Genomic DNA, 20,319 nt, shown 5'->3' with positions numbered 1-20,319 from the left:
TGGCAGAGAGCACACGCAGGTCCAGAGGCAGTGGGTTAATCCCCCTGGGACTCTGGCCCTGCTGACCTACTGAAACACTTCTGCAGGACGGCCATAAGCCCCACAGAGCTGCTCCTCTCAGGCCCTGTGTGCTGGTCCAGGGGGGGCGGTACCTCAGGGATCAGCAACTACTGGTTGTCCGCCCTCCCTTTACCTGGGAGCCAGGTGTGTCCGCCCTCCCTTTACCTGGGAGCCAGGTGTGAAGATAGTAGCACTAGTTACCTAGCACAAAAGAAACCAGGGCAGGCATATTCTCACACACACACCCTCTCACATTTGCTCGCTTTCATACACACGCACTCACACACCCACTTGCTCTCGCTCTCTCATACACACATTCGCTCACTCTCATATACACACACACACACACACACGCACACACTCGCTCTCATACACACACTCTTGCTCTCTCACACACACATGCGCACACACACACACACACACACACACACCCCAGCTCCGCCGAGACACAGACGGCCCTGCCTTTGGTTCAGAATGCAGTGTAATCCCCCTCCTATCAGCCAGCACAACATCTGTTTCAGTGCAGTGGGAGCTCAGCAACATGTGGCAAAGGAAAGCGCTTCCACAAGTTCATTTAAGTACATTGTGTGGCAGTGTTTTTAATAAGAATTTGATTTCCTTTATAACGTCCTGGTTTATTTTCCGGAACGTTCCAAGGAAAGCCATTATGAAGGGTCCTGTGTCAGACTCAGTGACGCTTTCTTAAGAACTGCGTCCTCATAAGCATTGCAAATTCATCCAAAAATGCTGATGCTGGTTAGTGTTAACTGTCTTAGGTTAGCGAGACGCCACTATCCATGGATAATTTTATGACTATATATCCAAGTGTATGTGTATTCGCTGTGGATAGTGACCTGGCTAAACACTACAAGCCTTTTCGCAGGCAGGGCCTTACCTGGCCACGTTCCGGAGCTTCACTGGTTCCGGGCCATCTGTGTGTGAGAACGGGAGTCGGCGTTCTGGGAAAAAATCTCTCCGGCAATTTGCCAGCTCGAGCCCTAGTAACGTATAAGGAAATGTTCCGTTTTGACATCAGGCACGGAACATTTGCCTTGCTTTGCTAAGGCGTCCTTGATCCAACTGCGATGTTTCTTACTGCAAAAATGTGGCAGGGTGTTATGATTGACTTTTTTCTTAATTACAAAGCTAATTCACAAATGTTAGCTAGCTCTGACGAGTAAGCCAGAACGAACAAAAGCATACCTTGCCAGGACTGCTGCTATACTGTATGTCTTGGTCATAACCTTGGCCTAGTTTCATAGCGCCTCTGGAATATTTGACAGCGTCTTGTTGACAAGGCAGTTACTGGCTCCGTCATGTGTCAATGTCACCTGGCTTGTTTGGTACACAGGTGTAGCAGTTATAAATGTCTTACAGTATGTCGTGTTTTTGAAAGAATGTTGCTGTGCGGCTGAAGTTCCTCCTTGCTTTGTGTGTACTTCTATGCGCGTGTGTGTGCGTGCACGCGTGCATACATACGCCTGTGTGTACATTCGCCTGTGTGTACGTACATGTACAGTGCATCCGGAAAGTATTCACATCGCTTCACTTTTCCCACATTTTGTTATTTTACAGCCTTATTCCGAAATGGAATAAATTCATTTTTTTCCTCAAAGTTCTACTCACAACACCCCATAATGACAACATGAAAGAACTTTTTTTGCAAATTTATTAAAAATAAAACTAAGAAATCACATGTACATAAGTATTCACAGCCTTTGATCAATACTTTGTTGATGCACCTTTGGTAGCAATTACAGCCTCAAGTCTTTTTGAATATGATGCCTCAAGCTTGGCACACCTATCTTTGGGCAGTTTCGCCCATTCCTCTTTGCAGCACCTCTCAAGCTCCATCAGGTTGGATGGGGAGCGTTGGTGCACAGCCATTTTCAGATCTCTCCAGAGAGTCTGGGATCTGGCTGGGCCACTCAAGGACATTCACAGAGTTGTCCTGAAGCCACTCCTCTGATATCTTGGCTGTGTGCTTGGCTTGGTCGTTGTCCTGCTGAAAGATAAACCGTCGCCCCAGTCTGAGGTCAAGAGCGCTCTGGAGCAGGTTTTCATCCAGGATGTCTCTGTACATTGCTGCATTCATCTTTCCCTCAATCCTGACTAGTCTCCCAGTTCCTGCCACTGAAAAACATCCCCACAGCATGATGCTGCCACCACCATGCTTCACTGTAGGGATGGTATTGGCCAGGTGATGAGCGGTGCCTGGTTTCCTCCAAACATGACGCCTGGCATTCACGCCAAAGAGTTCAATCTTTGTCTCATCAGACCAGAGAATTTTGTTTCTGAGAGTCTGAGAGTCCTTCAGGTGCCTTTTGGCAAACTCCAGGCGGGCTGCCATGTGCCTTTTACTAAGGAGTGGCTTCCGTCTGGCCACTCTACCATACAGGCCTGATTGGTGGATTGCTGCAGAGATGGTTGTCCTTCTGGAAGGTTCTCCTCTCTCCACAGAGGAACACTGGAGCTCTGACAGAGTGACCATCGGGTTCTTGGTCACCTCCCTGACTAAGGCCCTTCTCCCCTGATTGCACAGTTTGGACGGGCGGCCAGCTCTAGGAAGAGTCCTGGTGGTTCCGAACTTCTTCCATTTACGGATGATGGAGGCCACTGTGCTCATTGAGACCTTCAAAGCAGCAGAAACTTTTCTGTACCCTTCCCCAGATTTGTGCCTCGAGACAATCCTGTCTCGGAGGTCTACAGACAATTCCTTTGACTTCATGCTTAGTTTGTGCTCCGACATGCACTGTCAACTGTGGGACCTTATATAGACAGGTGTGTGCCTTTCCAAATCATGTCCAATCAACTGAATTTACCACAGGTGGACTCCAATTAAGCTGTAGAAACATCTCAAGGTTGATCAGTGGAAACAGGATGCACCTGAGCTCAATTTTGAGCTTCATGACAAAGGCTGTGAATACTTATGTACATGTGATTTCTTAGTTTTTTTATTTTTAATAAATCTGCAAAAAAAAATATATATATATATATATATATAAAAAAACCCTTCTTTCATGTTGTCATTATGGGGTGTTGTCTGTAGAATTTTGAGGAAAAAAATGAATTTATTCCATTTTGGAATAAGGCTGTAACATAACAAAATGTTGGAAAAGTGAAGCGCTAATACTTTCCGGATGCACTGTATACTGAGCATGTGTGTATGTATGTGTATGCGTGTGTACTTTTGTAGGTGTGTGTGTGTGTGTACTTTTGTACTGCGTGTGTTCAGCAGGTTGTGTGTGTGTGTGTGTGTACTTTTGTACTGCGTGTGTTCAGCAGGTGTGTGTGTGTGTGTGTGTGTGTGTGTGTGTGTGTACTTTTGTACTGCATGTGTTGAGCAGGTGTGTGTGTGTGTGTACTTTTGTACTGCGTGTGTTGAGCAGGTGTGTGTGTGTGTGTTTGTGTACTTTTGTACTGCGTGTGTTGAGCAGGTATGTGTGTGTGTGTGTACTTTTGTACTGCGTGTGTTGAGCAGGTGTGTGTGTGTGTACATTTGTACTGCGTGTGTGTGTGTGTGTGTGTGTGTGTGTGTGTGTGTACTTTTGTACTGCGTGTGTTGAGCAGGTGTGTGTGTGTGTGTGTGTGTGTGTGTGTGTGTGTGTACTTTTGTACTGCGTGTGTTGAGCAGGTGTGTGTGTGTGTGTGTGTGTGTGTGTACTTTTGTACTGCGTGTGTTGAGACTCTCTCCTCCCCTGTCTCTGTGCAGCTGCTGCTGGAGCACCTGGAGTGCCTGGTCTCTCGGCACGAGCGCTCCCTGCGCATGACGGTGGTGAAGCGGCAGGCCCAGTCCCCCGCCGGCGTGTCCAGCGAGGTGGAGGTGCTCAAGGCCCTCAAGTCTCTGTTCGAGCACCACAAGGCCCTGGACGAGAAGGTGCCCCATGCCAACCAGACCGCCTTCTGTTCACAACCGTCCAGTACCTGCCAGTGTCACTGTACTGTGCAGTGTGCGCTGAACTGTTAAAAGACCGTTTGAGTGTAATAATCGATGCACCCTGCATCTGTAACACCCGACCTCAGAAACATAGAAACATGAAATGACTAAGAAAAAAACGTGTCCATATTTTATTGTAATCCTTGTCTTTCTACTACTTGCATTGAGTTGCTTTCTGTTATGAAATATGCTATATGCATTTTGATTGATTGAATAAGGTGCCTTTTGCATGTGTACCTTCAGTTCAGGATATCAGGATATGGCTGTTTTAAAGTTCCTCCCTCCTTGTGTTCCCCACGTACCCCCGTAACCGTCTCCTCAGGTCAGGGAGAGACTGCGGATCGCCCTGGAGCGCTGCAGCGCGCTGGAGGAACAGCTCACGTCTTCTCAGAAAGAGGTACGCCTCGCCAGAAGGGGAATCGCGCTGTTTTTCTTCTCGGTTCCCAGGAACTCAACGCGCGCGCGAGCGCTGTCAATAACGATTGCAACCGCACTCGGTTACCCGGGAGACGCGCTACGTCCCTGGATTACGGGCTGGCCCATCAGGCCCATCCAGTTCAGGGAGTTTATTTAAGTAGAAGACGGTGAATCGCAGTCCCTCCAACTTCTCCTGTTTGTGCTCAGAAAGTGCACCTTGAGCATTCTATTGTGTCTACAGCTGGTTCTGTACAGAATGTCCATCAGTCATTTACCCGTCTGCACAGATTACACAAGTCAGTACCTGGCAAAAACAGTACTGTGCAAAAGTCTTGGGCACTATTTTTTTGTTTTCTGCCTTAGTTTGTCAGCAGAAAAGTGCAAATTTGACATTTACAGACATTAATTTTTCAAGTTAAATGTTAGTGAAAGTATTGTATTTCATGAAATAAAGTATGACAGTATTACGAAATAGACCACAGTTCAGTTAAATACTTGTTTGAGGCTGTCTGTGGAGCCAGAGGAAAGCAACTGCAGAAACTGCAGGACCGTGTACCGCAGAGAACTGGTGCAGTTTTAAAGCTGAAGGTTGGTTACAAGAAACATTGATTTGATTTCGTTTTTAACCGTTCACTACTCTAATTTGTTTATTTAATTTCGAAATTCAGTTCATTACCTTTGAAAGTGTCTTCGATTTAGGATTTTCTTTTTAACATGTGCCTTAGACTTTTGCGTAGTATTGTATATGTTGATTTATGTTTTATTTTTGCCATTTTGAAATGCGCTTGTCCGGAGTGACCTATAAGCAAAGGCAGCAGATGCCATGGGGCATGTGTACTGCATCTGCTTCTGATGTGTTCGGCCTTTAGGGCCGTAAATGTACATTTATTAGAATCTCAAGTTATCTTTGAAGGATAATTAACTAATGATTAATGGACTTTGACATGTGACTAAAATGATTGCCTTCTTTTTTTCATTTAAGAAGATTGACAGTTATATGGATGTCTTCTAGGCATGTACTTGATGAATTACGTTTTATATATAGTATTTCATGTTTCATGTATCAATCTCGATCTCTCTATTTATCAAAATGTTATCAACATTGAGCACAAACTGGATTTATTTCAAAAGAAAAAATGCTGCAAATCAAAAATAATACCCGCATTATTGAGCTCAGCTATCAACAGCTTACCCTTAAATCCGGAATCCTCCGTGAGTGCATGTGTTGCTATAAACGTCCTCAAGGCGTTGGTTAAGGATGTCACCCTGTCTGAATCTGCAGAGAACGGGTATTTAAATGCTGGTGGGAGGTGGCGATGTTCTCTCCCGGACTCTCCTTCTTGTGCTTATAACGGACATGCCTTTGTGCCCTTGGCGTAAATGGTCCTTCGCGTTTGGCCCCTTTTCATTAGCGTGGCGATAGCACACGTCACACGTAAATCAGGGCGTGCACACAGACGTAGTTTGACTTCTCGGTGGATCCTCGCACACTTGCCATTTCACAAACTGATAGACTGGCTGATGCTTTAGCTATACGCTGCTTGCATCATAACTTAAAGGCGTACTGTACAGGATTTCTCGATCCCGTGTTTGCATACAAAAATGTAATTGCAACACCCCATTCTCAACCCCTCCTCTTCTTTGCAGATGACTGTGTGCCTTGATAGCAATGAGCTAAGAAACCTAATATAATTAGTAAAACATCAGCTTTTGTACTCACTTTACACACAGGACATTTAGCTAGCCCTTTAACTGACATTACTTGTGTTTGTATTTAGTTGGCTAACTTTAGTGAAACATTAGCTAATGGTGACGCTAGCTACTGCTAATAACACCAGTGGCTTTAGTCTGTTGTAACTATTAGCCTACTCACAAACGCATGAATTCTTTCTGATTTAGGCATGAGCTCCCTACCCAGGAGAGGAAATAAGTTGGTGGAATTTCCTGAAAATATAAGCAGTAACATTCGTACTGGCCAGTGGGACCGAGCTATCACGGCTAGCCAGCTGACCTACAAAACTGAATTTAGTTTGGCTTATAATGCAGCAGCTAATTAATGTTACTAAAAGCTGGCCAGCCACTTGATTAATTGTTAGCTACCAATGCTAATCTCTGGTGAACCCAGCTCACCACTGCAGTATCCAGTAGTCTCCTCTTGCCCCCCCCCCTCCTCCTATTGGATCATGGAGCATATGAGCTCAGTGTATTGGACACATGCTTTTCAGATGGAACACAGAAATAAATAGGTCCATGCCCGGAAGAGACCAGAGCAGTTTTTATAATAACATTAATAGAATAATTAAAATGAACAGTTCATCTAAATGTTATGTTGGAACAAACACACACACACACGTACACATAAAAGCGATGGCAGGGAAATGCCCTGATCTTCTCCCTGGCCTGCTCATTGTCCATTGTGCAAATGCACAGCACTGGGGCTCCTCTGAGTATGCAGTGTTTCCCAGCCACAGCTGTAAACCCTGACCTGCAGTGAGTTGTTGAAAGCTCTTAATTACACCCTTTTAATGTTGGTTGAGGGATGACTGTCTGAATAATAGCCTGTGTTTGCCCTGAAGAATAAATGTCCCATATTTACAACCAATGATTTTTTAAATCTTTAGTGCTGAGTAAACTAATGTTGTATATAATGCATAATTCCCTTTGGGCAGGATTTTTACATGAAGTATAATTTATAACTGGTGAAATCAGTGGAGACCTCACTGCTGAAATTGTGGGCACTTGATCATTGAAACTAAACCACTGAACTGTTCATTTTGTTCAGGGAAATATGAGGGAGGAGTCTAGACTTGTTTAAAAACCTCTACATTGATTAAGCTATCGGCTGTAGCAAAAGCCAGCATAACCCCCTGGCACAGATCGAGAGTCTCGGGCCCCGTTGGCTTCCTGATGCCGTGCCAGTGTGGCACATCTGAGCCCAAACCGCAGCATGGCATCGTGGCCACAATGGGCCAGCGCCGTCTTCCTGCTGGGCTCTGCCGGGAAGAGACTGCTTGTGGTGCGGGCTGGCTAGCTGCGGACAGCAGTGGCCAATGTTGTGGGTTTGCTTCATGGGGAGGAAAGGGGCTTGTGAAATTTTTGCAAATTTTGCAAGTGCTACAGATCTGAAAGTTCTGTATGTCAAAATGGCAACCATATACTACCAGACATAAATATGATTAGACTTTTGCATTTATATATTTATATTTTGAAATGAAAGAAAAACAAAAAAACATCTGATTTTCATTGCAGCTGGCATATCTGAGAGAGCAGCACAGCTTGAAGAAGGCACTGCTTGACGGATCGGTAGAAATCAACCACGATGGGGAGAATACTCCGAGCACCAATGGAAAGGTATGACCGTTACAGCGTTGTTTCATTATAACACGACCACTTGGCAGATATAGCACCATTCAGCTATGCCAGAGCTGTGCTATTCCTGTGTGTAGTAGCCTCCAGCAGCTAGCCTGAACCTTGGCTCTGGAAGACATGTTTCCCGTTTCTTCCAAACACTTGATTTAGCCAATTGGATCAATTGTAAGGCTCCGCTAGTACATAGGCTAAACCTTGCGTCAAATGTACCACACAGTCGGTGTATCCAATATCTCTATATGACGAAGTGCAGAGGCCCAGAGAATCGGCAGGACCATGACTCAACATTCCCTTATTTCCCAAGAGTAAAAAGCTCTCAATCTGCGGTACCTAACCGCCAAACCCCCCTCCCCCATGCAAACGGAGGCAGAGTGCGGTTCCAAGGCGGACCGGATGCCACGCGGTCCAACGCCCGCGGCCCAGAGTGCACCTCTGACTCAGAGGAGCTGACTGCGTGCGACGCCGCGGTGCCCGATTAGCCAGCTGGCCGTGAAGGGCCCGGGGCCGCGTGTCACAAGAGGGGGGGGGCAGGGCAGCCTTTGTGCCTCCCGAATGTAGGTTACCCTCCCGCGATGTAGGTTATCTGCCCGCGCGCGCTGGTCACGGCGGCACAGAACCAGGGGAGCGCGGGTAATGGGATTTGGCTCATCTCCACTTCCCTCAGAGGCTCCGCCGGCCTTAAGTGCCTCCTCTGTTTGATTTGAGAGGCTCGACCGAGCCGGCTCTACAACACTGTGCCGACGCGGGGCTCGTTACTCGAGCACAAACAGCAGCGCGTCGCTGGAGGCTGCAGTGTGGCGGAGGGAAGCGCACTGGAAGACTAAAGTACTGAATGCCTGTTGTTGCAGGTCTTTACTAAAGGCTTGGTGGTGTCAAGATTGTTCCAGAATAATATTAATCCCAGTAGTAACCATGATGCCAAAACCTATAAGTAACCCCTGTCCTTTCAAAGGGAAATTCTAATTGATTCTCCATTGTCGAAAAACCTAATTGCATGCATCATTTAACTCAACGTTATTTGTGTATGTCTAAAGTATTGCATTATTTTTATTAATAACGATAATTATTTTATAATCATTATTTTTATTTATCTTAATGCATGCAAAGTAATAAACTACGTATGCATTTAAATGCTGTGTTCTACATTTATAGTTGTCTTTTTAAAGTCAGGTGACAGAGTGCAGAGGTTACTAGTTGCAATCGAAACTTGAGTCTGAATGGACCATTGCAAATGCGTGTGTTCATTGGTTAATTCATGCACAATGGGACTGCTTCCAGATTCTGCCAAAGTCAAAGTCAATTCAGCATTTAACTTGTAGGCAAGTCATAGAAAACCTGTGCCGAATTAGTGTCCAAGAGACTCCCCCTAGTGGAAGCAATGCGGTTAGGATCTGTTTCCTGTCAGGAAAAAAAGTGAAACCTAGTCCAACCGGAAACCTGTGTGTGGGGGTGTTGGGGGGCCAACTGCCAGCAAACCAGGCAGTTTGACATATGTACACATTCAGGACTATAATAATAATAATAATAATAATAAAAGTAATAATAACTTAATTTCCATAACACGTTTTTTCATAAAGTACAAAGTGCTTCACTGTGCTAAAAGAAAGACAACACACAACACAATTAAAATACTCAAAGTACTCAATAAAAACGCCCAATTTTCCGAATAAAAATGCCTTAAAGCATACACAAATAAAATCAGAGCAGAACCCTGGAGCCAGCTTAAAAGCGTGAGGCGAACTCACCCCCGCCATGCCTCTTCCCCCGCTCCCCCGTCCCCCAGCGGTCGTCCGACGGCTCTCTGAGCCACGAGGAGGACGTGGCCAAGGCCCTGGAGCTCCAGGAGATGATGGACAGGCAGAGCCGGGACCTGTGTCAGATGAAGGAGAGGCTGGCCGCTCTGTCGGGCCGGGTGGTGGAGCTGGAGGAGGACCTGGACACCGCCCGCAAGGACCTCATCAAGTCCGAGGACATGAACACCCGCCTGCAGAGGGACATCCGGGAGGTAGGGGGCGCCCCCGCGCACTGCTGCTCTGTCCACACCTGAGGTGACAACAATGAGCATGTGAATATCAGTCACTTGGGCTTTTTACTTTAAAAGAACAGGAAACCGCGACACGCCTCAGGCTGTTCTGACCTCAGCTATAAACATTTCTGAAACAGCGCCAATTTATGTGATGCCCCCAGTAATTTGAAATGTGATGCCCCCAGTCTGTGATGTCCCTGCTAATTCAGAACCTGATTTCCCCGTTAATTGAGAATGACAATTACTGGGGACATTACACTGACGATTACTGTAATTGTCACTGTAATGTTCCCGGTAATTGACAATGTGCTAGATGTGACGTCCCCACTAATTCAGGATGAGACATCCCCAGAACACAATGTTGTATATTCAATAAAAACACCCACTTTCTGAATAAAAATACATAAAGCATACAGAAATGAGATGAGAGCAATGCTAGCCCATGAGTTCCTGCAGTCCTGTAGCAGTGTGTGATTGACCTCCTTCCCCTCAGTCCATGGCCCAGAAGGAGGACATGGAGGAGAGGATCACCACGCTGGAGAAGCGCTACCTCGCCGCCCAGCGCGAGGCCACGTCTGTGCACGACCTCAACGACAAGCTTGAGACCGAGATCGCCAACAAAGAGTCCATGTTCAGACAGGTGAGCCAACCACTCCAAGCACAGCCGTCCACCAGCTGTACGGCGCAGTGTATGCTATGCAGTGTACGCACACATGCGCGCACACACACACACACACACACACACACACACACACACACACACACACACACACACACACACACGCACACACATGCGCGCGCGCACACACACACACACACACACACACACACACCACACACACCACACACACCACACACACACACGTGCACACATGCGCGCACACACACACACACACACACACACACAACACACACAACACACACAACACACACCACACACACCACACACACCACACACACCACACACACACACGTGCACACATGCGCGCACACACACACACACACACACACAGACGCACGCACAACACACCACACCGCACACGCGCACACACACACACCACACACACCTACACATGCGCACACCCACATGCATACTAATTGTTTCTCTGGGTCTACAGTGAACAAAATGGCAAAAACATTCGCAGCTTAATGATGTCACAGCAGCCGGTGCGATTTGAATTACAAACACAGAGGCGCGTTGAATGAGCGCTCGTGTTGGGAGCCGGGGGGAATAAGCGGCTTTAGGCTGGCGGAGGGCAGTGTGACAGGTTCCTTTGAAGGCAGGAAAGACCCATGGCGCTCTGGCAGCTCGGCTCTGCGTGGAGCCCGAACGCGTCGCCTGAAGCGGCGCGGCTGAAAGGAAGGCCTCAAAGCCCTGTTTGTTTTTCACCGGGGGCTGAAAGTCACAGCGGCCCTGGCCGCAGATCGCCAGCCCCTCTGCCCTTCTCTCCCGTCATGAATGGCGCTTTGTGGGAGACTCTTTTCCCAACACCAACCCTCCAAAATATTGGCTTTGTGTTCTCCGCCGCGCAAGATTGGAAACGGAAATAAAGCTCTGGGGGGGGGGGGGGGGGCTTTTTTGTGTTGGAAATTGTGAAACTTTTTGGTATTGAAAACTGCTTATTTGTGCTAAGCTTTTATGCATCCTCCTTGAGTTTTATAAATATCGGGGCCGTTGCTGGCTCCTCCTGTTGAGTTGCTGTTTCTTAGCATAGATGGGCCCTGTGGGTCTGGTATCGAACCCGGACCGTGGGAGTTCCAGCCAGGCACAGCAGCCCTGTATGGTGTAATTGGAGGGCTTTCAGCTGGTCAGGGCGGCGACGTCTCCTTGCAGCGATCGACTTCACTCACTGTGGAGCTGTGTGTGAAGTGTGGTCCTCTGCTGAAGGTCTGTGCATGAGCTCGTCTTTGGGCCTCTTGAATCAATAGTGAAGGTTATGGAAAGAGTTGCTATGTGGACATGATTCTGTGTTCCATGTTGGCAGAAATTGGAGGGGAACCATCTCAAATTCACAAAAAAACACGAAACACAACTAATATCTTCCAGATAGTAGTATCATCGACTGGATAGCATCTACTCATACCATGGGATGAGTACAGCAGCAATGTCCTGTTCAGGATTGGAGCAGGCCTGCAATCATGTGGCTGCAAACATGCTTTCCAGACCATTGTGCCACATCGCTGTGGGGAACTTGACCTTATTCTGACTGCGATGCCTCAACTGTAGTGTTCAAATAACAAAAAGTATAAATACTATAAACGGAGCCATAAATAAGCCTCTGGAAATGGGATGCAGAGCATTACAACTATGCTCTATTGTTCAGCACAGGAACAATACAAACTTCCTGAAGGGTTTATCAATCACCTTTGCTACAGAGATCAGATGAGCTGCTTCCTGTTTCCACTAATGGCCCTTATGACGCGTCTAGCATGAGGTGTGTGTGTGTGTGTGTGTGTGTGTCTGTGTCTGTGTCTGTGTCTGTGTCTGTGTCTGTGTCTGTGTCTGTGTCTGTGTCTGTGTCTGTGTCTGTGTCTGTGTCTGTGTCTGTGTCTGTGTGGTATACTCAGCTCTGTCCCCTCTCTCTCAGACTGAGGATAAGAACAGGCAGCTGCAGGAGAGGCTGGAGTTGGCGGAGCAGAAGCTGCAGCAGACCATGCGGAAGGCTGAGACCCTGCCGGGCGTGGAGGCGGAGCTTGCCCAGCGGGTGGCCGCACTCACCAAGGTGAGTCAGCAGAGTGGAGCCGCCACTCACCCCGTCTCCCCGGCGACGGAGGCTTCGTGTGGTTAGGGCTCCCTCTCATGTCTCTAGCTGACTCCATATTGTCCACACACCCCAACTCTGCTGATGATGTAATGTTGATGACGTTTGTGTGGCGACCTATTAGCTATTTGATAGAAGTAATGCGTCAATGGCGATAATGTGTCATTTTAAGAGCTTGTATCTCCCCATCCAGAAGCGCTTCACATTGATGAGCTCAATTTAGGATTCTAAGGATTAGGGAGTGAACAACCTGACCTGACACATGGTTGTGAAATAAAGGACATTTTACTTGCGTGTGTATGGAGGGTGGGTGGTAGTCATCGTTAAGATTGCTTCATTGTGGGAAAAAAAAAAAAAGACCACAAGTGATTATTTTCTCGTCTTGAGAGATTTCTCCAACTAGCCAGCATAGACACTGGGGTGAAGAGGATTTGTTTGGGCCTTGAAATGCCTCCAACATCTTCAGTCTTTGTCAAACGTTGATGGAAATCTCCACAGAACTTGACATACCCACACTTCTTCTAATTTAAAAAATACAATTAATTTACCCTGAACAATTCAAAACCTGCTGTACTTAAATTAGGTTAAAGAAGGTAATACAGCTGTCTTTGGTGAAATTTGTGTTACATTTTACGAGCAGAATTTAGTGAGAAATGGCACACAGCCCTTTGCCTGCCCAAGCTGACTCTGCTAATGCACTGCATACCCCATCTGGATGTGTGCCGTGGAAGTAGAGCCAAACCACACTTAACACAATGTTAAAAGCCTAATGTACTCATCAGAGCTGTGCCTTGGTTTTCTAACTGTCATAAGTTTGGCACATTAAGCTGCTTGCGTGCATCTGATGCCATTTTGCCGGTAATGAAATAGAACAGGAGGGAATATTGATTCAGCTCAAACAGGCAGCGGTAAATGAAAATGTGATGTAAATATTTTGGCCTGTCAGCAGATCTGCTGGCATTTCTCATGGAGCTGCTTTAATTTACCCTCCAGATATCCTGTTCCCAGTCAGTTGTACAAAAACTCCCTTTCTCTGTGCTCTCCCTCTCTCTCCCTCTCCCTCTCTCCCCCTCTCCCCTTCACTGTCTCCCTCTTGTTATCTCTTGTTCTCTCCCCTCCATCTCTCTCCCCCCCCCTCTATCTCCCTCCCCCTCTCTCTGACTCTCTCTCTCTCTCATTCGCTCACTCACTCATGTGCCCCCATACTAAAGTCCTGTCTCTGCGCTCTCTCTCTCTCTCTCTCCCCTGTGTGCCCTCTGTGTGGCTCGCCCTCTGTGTGGCTCGCCCACTGTAGCCTGACCGTTCGCTGTGCGCCGGCTCCAGCCCTCAGGAGGCTGTGTCGCAGAGGAAGGTAGAGGACGGCTGCCTGCTCCTTGCCGCTAACCACCGCTTCTCACTTTTCCTTTCCCCCCCAGCCCTCTTCATCTTTCTAACTCTAACCATAATTGGAAGCGTTCGAACCCGAGGACGCAGACTCGTACGGAGGGGATGGCCGCATTGTACGGGGTAGAGATGGTACATTCCAGTCCTGGCAGGCTTGGATGCTATCGCTTTTGTTGTCCTCCAGTCAAATTGATCTTCCAAATATGGTCTAATAAGAGATAGTTTGGCCTAAGGTGGAAGACCACACATACAGCCTTTGTGGACTGGAATTGCCCATCTCTGGGCTGAATACAGTGTGTATGGGGACTCTTCATTTCACATTAAGTTCATATCAGTACGAGACCGTTCAATTGGGAATATATAACCTGGGTAATTCCATGTCAACTCAGCACACTTTTGGACAACCGCATCTTCACAGATTATAATGAGATTTGGCATGCTGATCTGGCCTCATAAGAAACCCCCCTGAAGCTGGAATTACACTTGTCTCGGGTTGTTAATCTGTTATTGTATCAACGGTATTAAATCCGTTCCAATGTGGCCCAGAAGTGTGTTGAGTTCACGTGGAATTACCCATTTCGAAAATGTATGGGTTGCTTTCACCTCAGCTGAATGAAATTCATCAGGTGAATGGCGAAAGCGCATCAGTTTTCCTTCAGTTCCGTTTGTCCAAACCGAACATCATGGGGCTGACTTAAAAAAACTCCAAGTCCCAGGATGCTCTGTTCCCAGGCTCCCCCCACGCCTCGCTCTGTGCTGCAGCCTGGTTTAGCTTTAGCTTGCTTTCTGAGCGCATGGTGCTTCCGGGCCGGGGCGGCTGTGAGGGGTGGAGGACGTGGGCAGGGGCGAAACGCGGGCGCTTCTGACCCCGCCGGGGTGTCTCCGCAGGCCGAGGAGAGGCACGGGAACGTGGAGGAACACCTCAGGCAGCTGGAGGCTCACCTGGAGGAGAAGAACCAGGAGTTACTGAGGGTGAGGACCGGGGGGGCGGTGTTCTTCTGCACTGGGGCGACACACCAGTCAGCCAATCAGCATTCCCACCACCACCATAAAATTCCTTTATTTTCCAGATGGCTACCTCTGTAGCTAGGCATTCTGTTACTGAGGTGACACAGCCAATACTACCTTAAGTCAGCCAATCAGCAGGTCCCCCACCTCCATATAATTCCATTACATTGCAGATGGGAGTCTCTGCAACAAGAGAGAGATGGAAGACTGACATGCTGGCACAAAATTTGAAAAGAAAATTTGAAAGGGCAGACCTTCATCAACAAATGAATAAACTGTTTTGTTTTGCTAGTTTCCTTTTAGATTTTGGTGTTTAATATCTCTAGTTGGCAGTTTCTTTTTGACCAGCATACCTCGTTTCGCAGATCAAGAGAAGTAAATCAAGACAAAGACACACAAACATCATTTTTCAAGCCTCTGCATAAAGGCATTCTGTTATATATACATGTCCTTCCTTACTGAGGTGAGACAGCCAATACTACCGTTGCAGCTGTTTAACCAGCGTCATGCTGTACCGTGTCCTATTGGTATTCAGAGGGCTTCTGCCGCAGTACTGTAGCACTCCCCTGTATCAACATGACAGGGCTGACAGATCAGCGGCCTGAGCAAATAGGACACGGTGAAGCATCTGGCATCATTGTTAAACTGCTGTGCAGTTTGCACTGGCTGTCTCACCTCAGTGCAGAAGAACAGGTTTCGTGGGAATTGTGCCATCTGCTCCCGCAGTCTGTACATATTTCATTTTGCATTATTTAATTCTTTATCTCAAGAGATCAACAGGGAGAAACCATTGATGAAATTATCAAAAGGGAATATTATGTTTCAATCAATGGAAAAGTAGTTGACCCTTCTCTTCCCATTATCCATTTTTTGCACGGTTTTCATTATGAAAATAATTATTTTTAAACTATACATTCTGAGAAAGGGGAATGTATAAGACAAGATTCGGAAGAATGAAGCGCATAAAGAGTAAGGAACGACAGGAGTCTGGGAAGACCGGTTTATTCTGGTTTGATGAGACCTGCGGTGTGTTTGAAAGGCGCGGCAGCGGGAGAAGATGAACGAGGAGCACAACAAGCGGCTGTCGGAGACGGTGGACAAACTGCTGTCCGAGTCCAACGAGAGGCTGCAGCTCCACCTGAAGGAGAGGATGTCCGCTCTGGAGGAGAAGGTAGGAGAGCGAGAGCGGTCAATCGGGGCCTTCGCGTTTATAACGCCTCCTAGGACCTTCACAAACTTCTGCGTCATTTCGTTCCGTGTAGAATTCCCTCATCCGTGAACTGGAACACACAAAGAAGCTGATAGAAGAAGCGCACCATGAGAAGGTTAGTGTTCAGTGCGCATGTTCCATGTGAAAGTATTGAAACGCCAACGTCTCGCTCCAGATACCAGTGTTGATATGTTATTGCTAGTTCTTGCTCTTCAGTCTTGGAATGTTTGTGTTCTCATGCTTGTGCACACCCACCAAACTTTCTGACGTCAGTTTGATGACATGCTTCATTACTTCTATTTGTGGGACAGGAATTGAAGTGTTATTGATGTTGGTAATTCAAAACAATACAAAACATGGACCTATCATGGGTAGAAAAGTGGTTGTGCCATAACTTGACATCATTCAGCCCTTGTAGCCATGACCTAGGTCACCAGATTGTTTAGGGGGTGTGTTGTTCTCCCCGTTTAATGTTGTGGAAGGTATCGTCTGTGAGCTGGCTGCAGCTGGTTTGCATAGAGCCCAGATTCACCACTGCACTTTTCCCCTTCTCAGGAGCAGCTCCTCATTGAGATCGAGACCATTCGGGCAGAGAGCGAGCACGGCAGGAACAGGAGCAACTCCCTGCTGCATTCTGGGTAAGTCACCGGTCCACAGAACCGGGCCCTCGGCCCCCTCCCTCCCTAAACCCCCCCCCCTCCTCTGTATCTCCCTCTCTCTCTCTCTCTCTCCTGCAGACACTCCCCCCTGGGCAGCACGCCGGACTTCAGGTACCCCGTCTCGGCATCCTCCATGATGGACAACCATGCGGACATCTACAACAGCGCCATGGTGCTGCGCAGGCCGCAGAAGGGCCGGGTCGCCGCGCTCAGGGACGAGCCCTCCAAGGTGAGACGAACGGAAACGCGCAAAGCCACAAACCGGTTTTGCATGTGGCTGGAAAAGGCTACGTCGAGGTGGCATGGTGGTGCACTGGTTGGCACAGAGGTTCTGGGTTTGAGTCCTCGCCGACCGTGTTCTCCTGGAGTTTGCACGTTCTCCCCGTTTTTGTGTGGGTTACCAATGGGAAATCTGGCTTTTCTCACAATGAAGGACATGCATGTTGGGTTAGGTGTACTCCTGCCATTGCCTTTGTCCAAGGCACTGTCCTCAGAATTGGATTTGGTCCCTGGGCACTGCAGTGTGGCTGCCCACTGCTCCTAAATAACTAGGATGGATCAAATGCAGAGGACAATTTACTAAACATCATATTACTAACAGTGTCCTACAACTTTTAAATAACCAATCTTGATGGAGTTATGTGTGTGATTTACAGTTTCTGGCTTGTTGTTCTGCTACGTTTGTCTTAACACACATTTCATTGGAAGATGCTCACTGGATTTGAGTTCATCATTCTCTTATTTCTGTTTCCCCATCTTTCTTGCCTCTTGGGACACCAGAAACATGTAAGTGAATGTGTCCGACATCTGTATCTTCTTGAATTGCAGTGTTTCCTTTGCGTCAACTGTTTGGTAAAGGGCAAGCACCTGCAAGTTTGCCACTATTGCCGTGGACACTGAATGGAGTGATCACTGATTTAACTGCCGTTTTGTGTTGAGCCTCCATTGTAGCCCTCTGACTTTAAGGCCACGTGTGCCTGTGTGTCCTAAACGTTACTCACAAGAGCTATGGCTGAAGCTCTTCCAACTTCTTCAGTGGAGACCTGACACCGAAGTATGTTTTTTAAATTATTTTCCCCTCCTCTCCTGTCCTCCCTCCCTCTCTCAGGTGCAGACGCTGAACGAGCAGGAGTGGGAGCGCGTTCAGCAGGCTAACGTTCTGGCCAACGTGGCGCAGGCCTTCGAGAGCGACGTGGACATCTCCGACATGGAGGACGACCGCGAGACCATCTTCAGCTCGGCCGACCTGCTGTCCCCCGCCGGGCAGGCCGACGCCCAGACCCTCGCCATGATGCTGCAGGAGCAGCTGGACGCCATCAACACCGAGATCAGGCAAGGGAGGCCTTCAGCGCAGACTCACGGGCTGCTTGGCTAGATATATTTAAGATCGCCAGGGATACACACATCCAGTTTAAGGTGCTGGGCTGAAGAGCACATGGAAAGGAAGGTAGCCCGCACAATGTTTAGGTCCTAGTGGATCTTTGTCGGGTCAAAAAAAAAAAAAAAAAAGGGTGGGCTTCCTTCTTTTTGGTTGTAAATATTCACCATGTGTTTTCTGCCACTTCCTGAGATGCAGTTCTAGATTTAACCAGGATGTGTGTGGTTTAATTCCAAGCCAGCTATACTTCAAGGTTCTGTTGGACATTGGGTAGAAAAGTCCAGAAATTGCTTTAACTCAGTTTGCGGTCATTCAGTGGTCATTCATTTGACTTTTGCTGTGACTATGACACACGCAGTTGTTCTCAGACCTTTTATATGACCACAGCCTTTGAATGTCTGTCATTACTGTAAATGTCAATATCACTGCTGGTCTAGTTCTGAGGAGTGTTGTCTGTGGTACATCTTGGTTTAAGTAGGACGATAAGACTGCGCACACTATGTGCTCCTGTATAGACGTTCATTTATTAACGCCTAATGATGGCTCTTTATCAGACTGCATCACGTCTAGACGGAAACATGTGCAGTGTGCAGGCTTTTGCGTTCTACTTATTTCAGTCCTATCTTGATTTACGCATTCTTGTAAGAGCTGCCTGGTCTGTGGAGTGTGTTGTTTGTGTGGTACCTCTTGTTTGACCCAGTCTCTTTAAGCAATGTGGTGTGGCGGAGTGTGTGTTGTGTGTTTTGACCCAGTCTCTTTATGTGGTGTGGGGGAGTGTGTTGCACGTGGCATCTGGTGTTCAACCCTCCCGTTCCCGCAGGATGATCCAGGAGGAGAAGGACAACGCGGCGCAGAGGGCGGAGGAGATCGAGAGCCGGGTGGGCAGCGGAGACGCCCTGGGGGGCCGCTTCCGCTCCCTCAGCTCCCTGCCCCCGTCCTACGCCGGGTCCTCCCTGGCCGGGTCCTCGCCCCCCGGGTCCGGCAGCTCCACCCCCCGCCGGGCGAGCCACAGCCCCAGCAGAGAGGTGGACCGCATGGGCGTCATGACCCTGGTGAGACCTCGCCCTCTTCACCCGTCATGCTCCGTTTGTCTGGAACCAGTGTCCTTGCCTGTCCTCCACTGAGACAGGGAGGTCCCAATATGGCGGGTCTATGAACATGGACAACGCACTTGGCTGTTTAGTTATAGCTGAAATGGAAGAAACTTCAGACCTGGTTGTGTCACAAGCAACCAAGAGCTTAAATCAACCATTATGGACCTAAAGTTCTACAGAACACCACCCTAGAGCTTCATTTGACACTGACTTACTCTTCCACAGAACACCACAATAGAGCTTCATTTGACACTGACCTACTCTTCCACAGAATACCACAATAGAGCTTCATTTGACACTGACCTACTCTTCCATGGAACACCACAATAGAGCTTCATTTGTCACTGACCTACTCTTCTACAGAACACCACACTACTACAGTCTTTGTGGCAGTCTTCTGTAAATACCAATAAAATGTATTTGAATTTGAGATATCCTTTGAGGAAACACAGGGAGTGGAGTGAATCATTAGCCACTCTTTGTGTTGAATTTTATTTTTACAATTAGTCAATTAATGTCTTGCACAGTTCAGCCCTGCGTTTGCCTGCTAATTTCTTTCCTTGAAATAATTTTCTTAAATGTCACTGAATGTACCCTTGTTTAACACTCTCTAACATATCTTACATTTGTTTTGGTTTGTTGGTTACACACTGTGCCCTTGCATTATATCATACTGTGAAATGTTTTGTTCAGTGTTTTTATCAAATTGTTTGACAGCATATTGTTTTAACACCTTTTCTGTAATTCCCCAGCACTCCTTCTATGACCCCTATGTAATCCAGAGGTCCCTGTACCATCAGACTGTAGCTTACTCACCATATCCCTATCCTAGCATCACCCCGCCCTATAGCTTTTCACCGTACTACATCCAGGTACCTCCCACCCCCTCAGCCCCAGCACCGCCCCCGAGACTCGCATTCTCACTCCTGCCAGTGCTCACAGTAAACCGAGAGGTCAGCTTAGCCGTCCTCCAGATAAGCAGGGTCCCGGCATGTACTTCCTGTAGTTATCGACTG

General features: G+C 47.6%; 1 protein-coding gene across 6 annotated transcripts in view; it reads left to right on the top strand.

Moving 5' to 3' along the window:
* The window catches only part of ppfia1 (PTPRF interacting protein alpha 1), a 60,582-nt gene that overhangs the window by 20,995 nt on the left and 19,268 nt on the right, over positions 1–20,319 (top strand). For 3 of the 6 annotated variants that reach the window (XM_061244568.1, XM_061244567.1, XM_061244570.1), the window contains exons 4-17: positions 3,773–3,937; positions 4,320–4,394; positions 7,664–7,765; positions 9,567–9,788; positions 10,303–10,449; positions 12,398–12,532; positions 13,866–13,922; positions 14,843–14,926; positions 16,002–16,133; positions 16,225–16,287; positions 16,728–16,810; positions 16,910–17,060; positions 17,940–18,163; positions 19,030–19,261. In XM_061244568.1, coding sequence (XP_061100552.1) covers positions 3,773–3,937; positions 4,320–4,394; positions 7,664–7,765; positions 9,567–9,788; positions 10,303–10,449; positions 12,398–12,532; positions 13,866–13,922; positions 14,843–14,926; positions 16,002–16,133; positions 16,225–16,287; positions 16,728–16,810; positions 16,910–17,060; positions 17,940–18,163; positions 19,030–19,261 — 1,872 coding nt within the window. The remainder of the gene's footprint in view (positions 1–3,772; positions 3,938–4,319; positions 4,395–7,663; positions 7,766–9,566; positions 9,789–10,302; positions 10,450–12,397; positions 12,533–13,865; positions 13,923–14,842; positions 14,927–16,001; positions 16,134–16,224; positions 16,288–16,727; positions 16,811–16,909; positions 17,061–17,939; positions 18,164–19,029; positions 19,262–20,319) is intronic. The other 3 variants (XM_061244572.1, XM_061244569.1, XM_061244571.1) reach the window with 1 other exon arrangement.

The sequence above is a fragment of the Conger conger genome, chromosome 6 (genome assembly GCF_963514075.1).
Source record: "Conger conger chromosome 6, fConCon1.1, whole genome shotgun sequence".
In the NCBI taxonomy this organism is placed as follows: Eukaryota; Metazoa; Chordata; class Actinopteri; order Anguilliformes; family Congridae; genus Conger; species Conger conger.
This window is presented reverse-complemented; position numbering and strand designations above follow the sequence as displayed.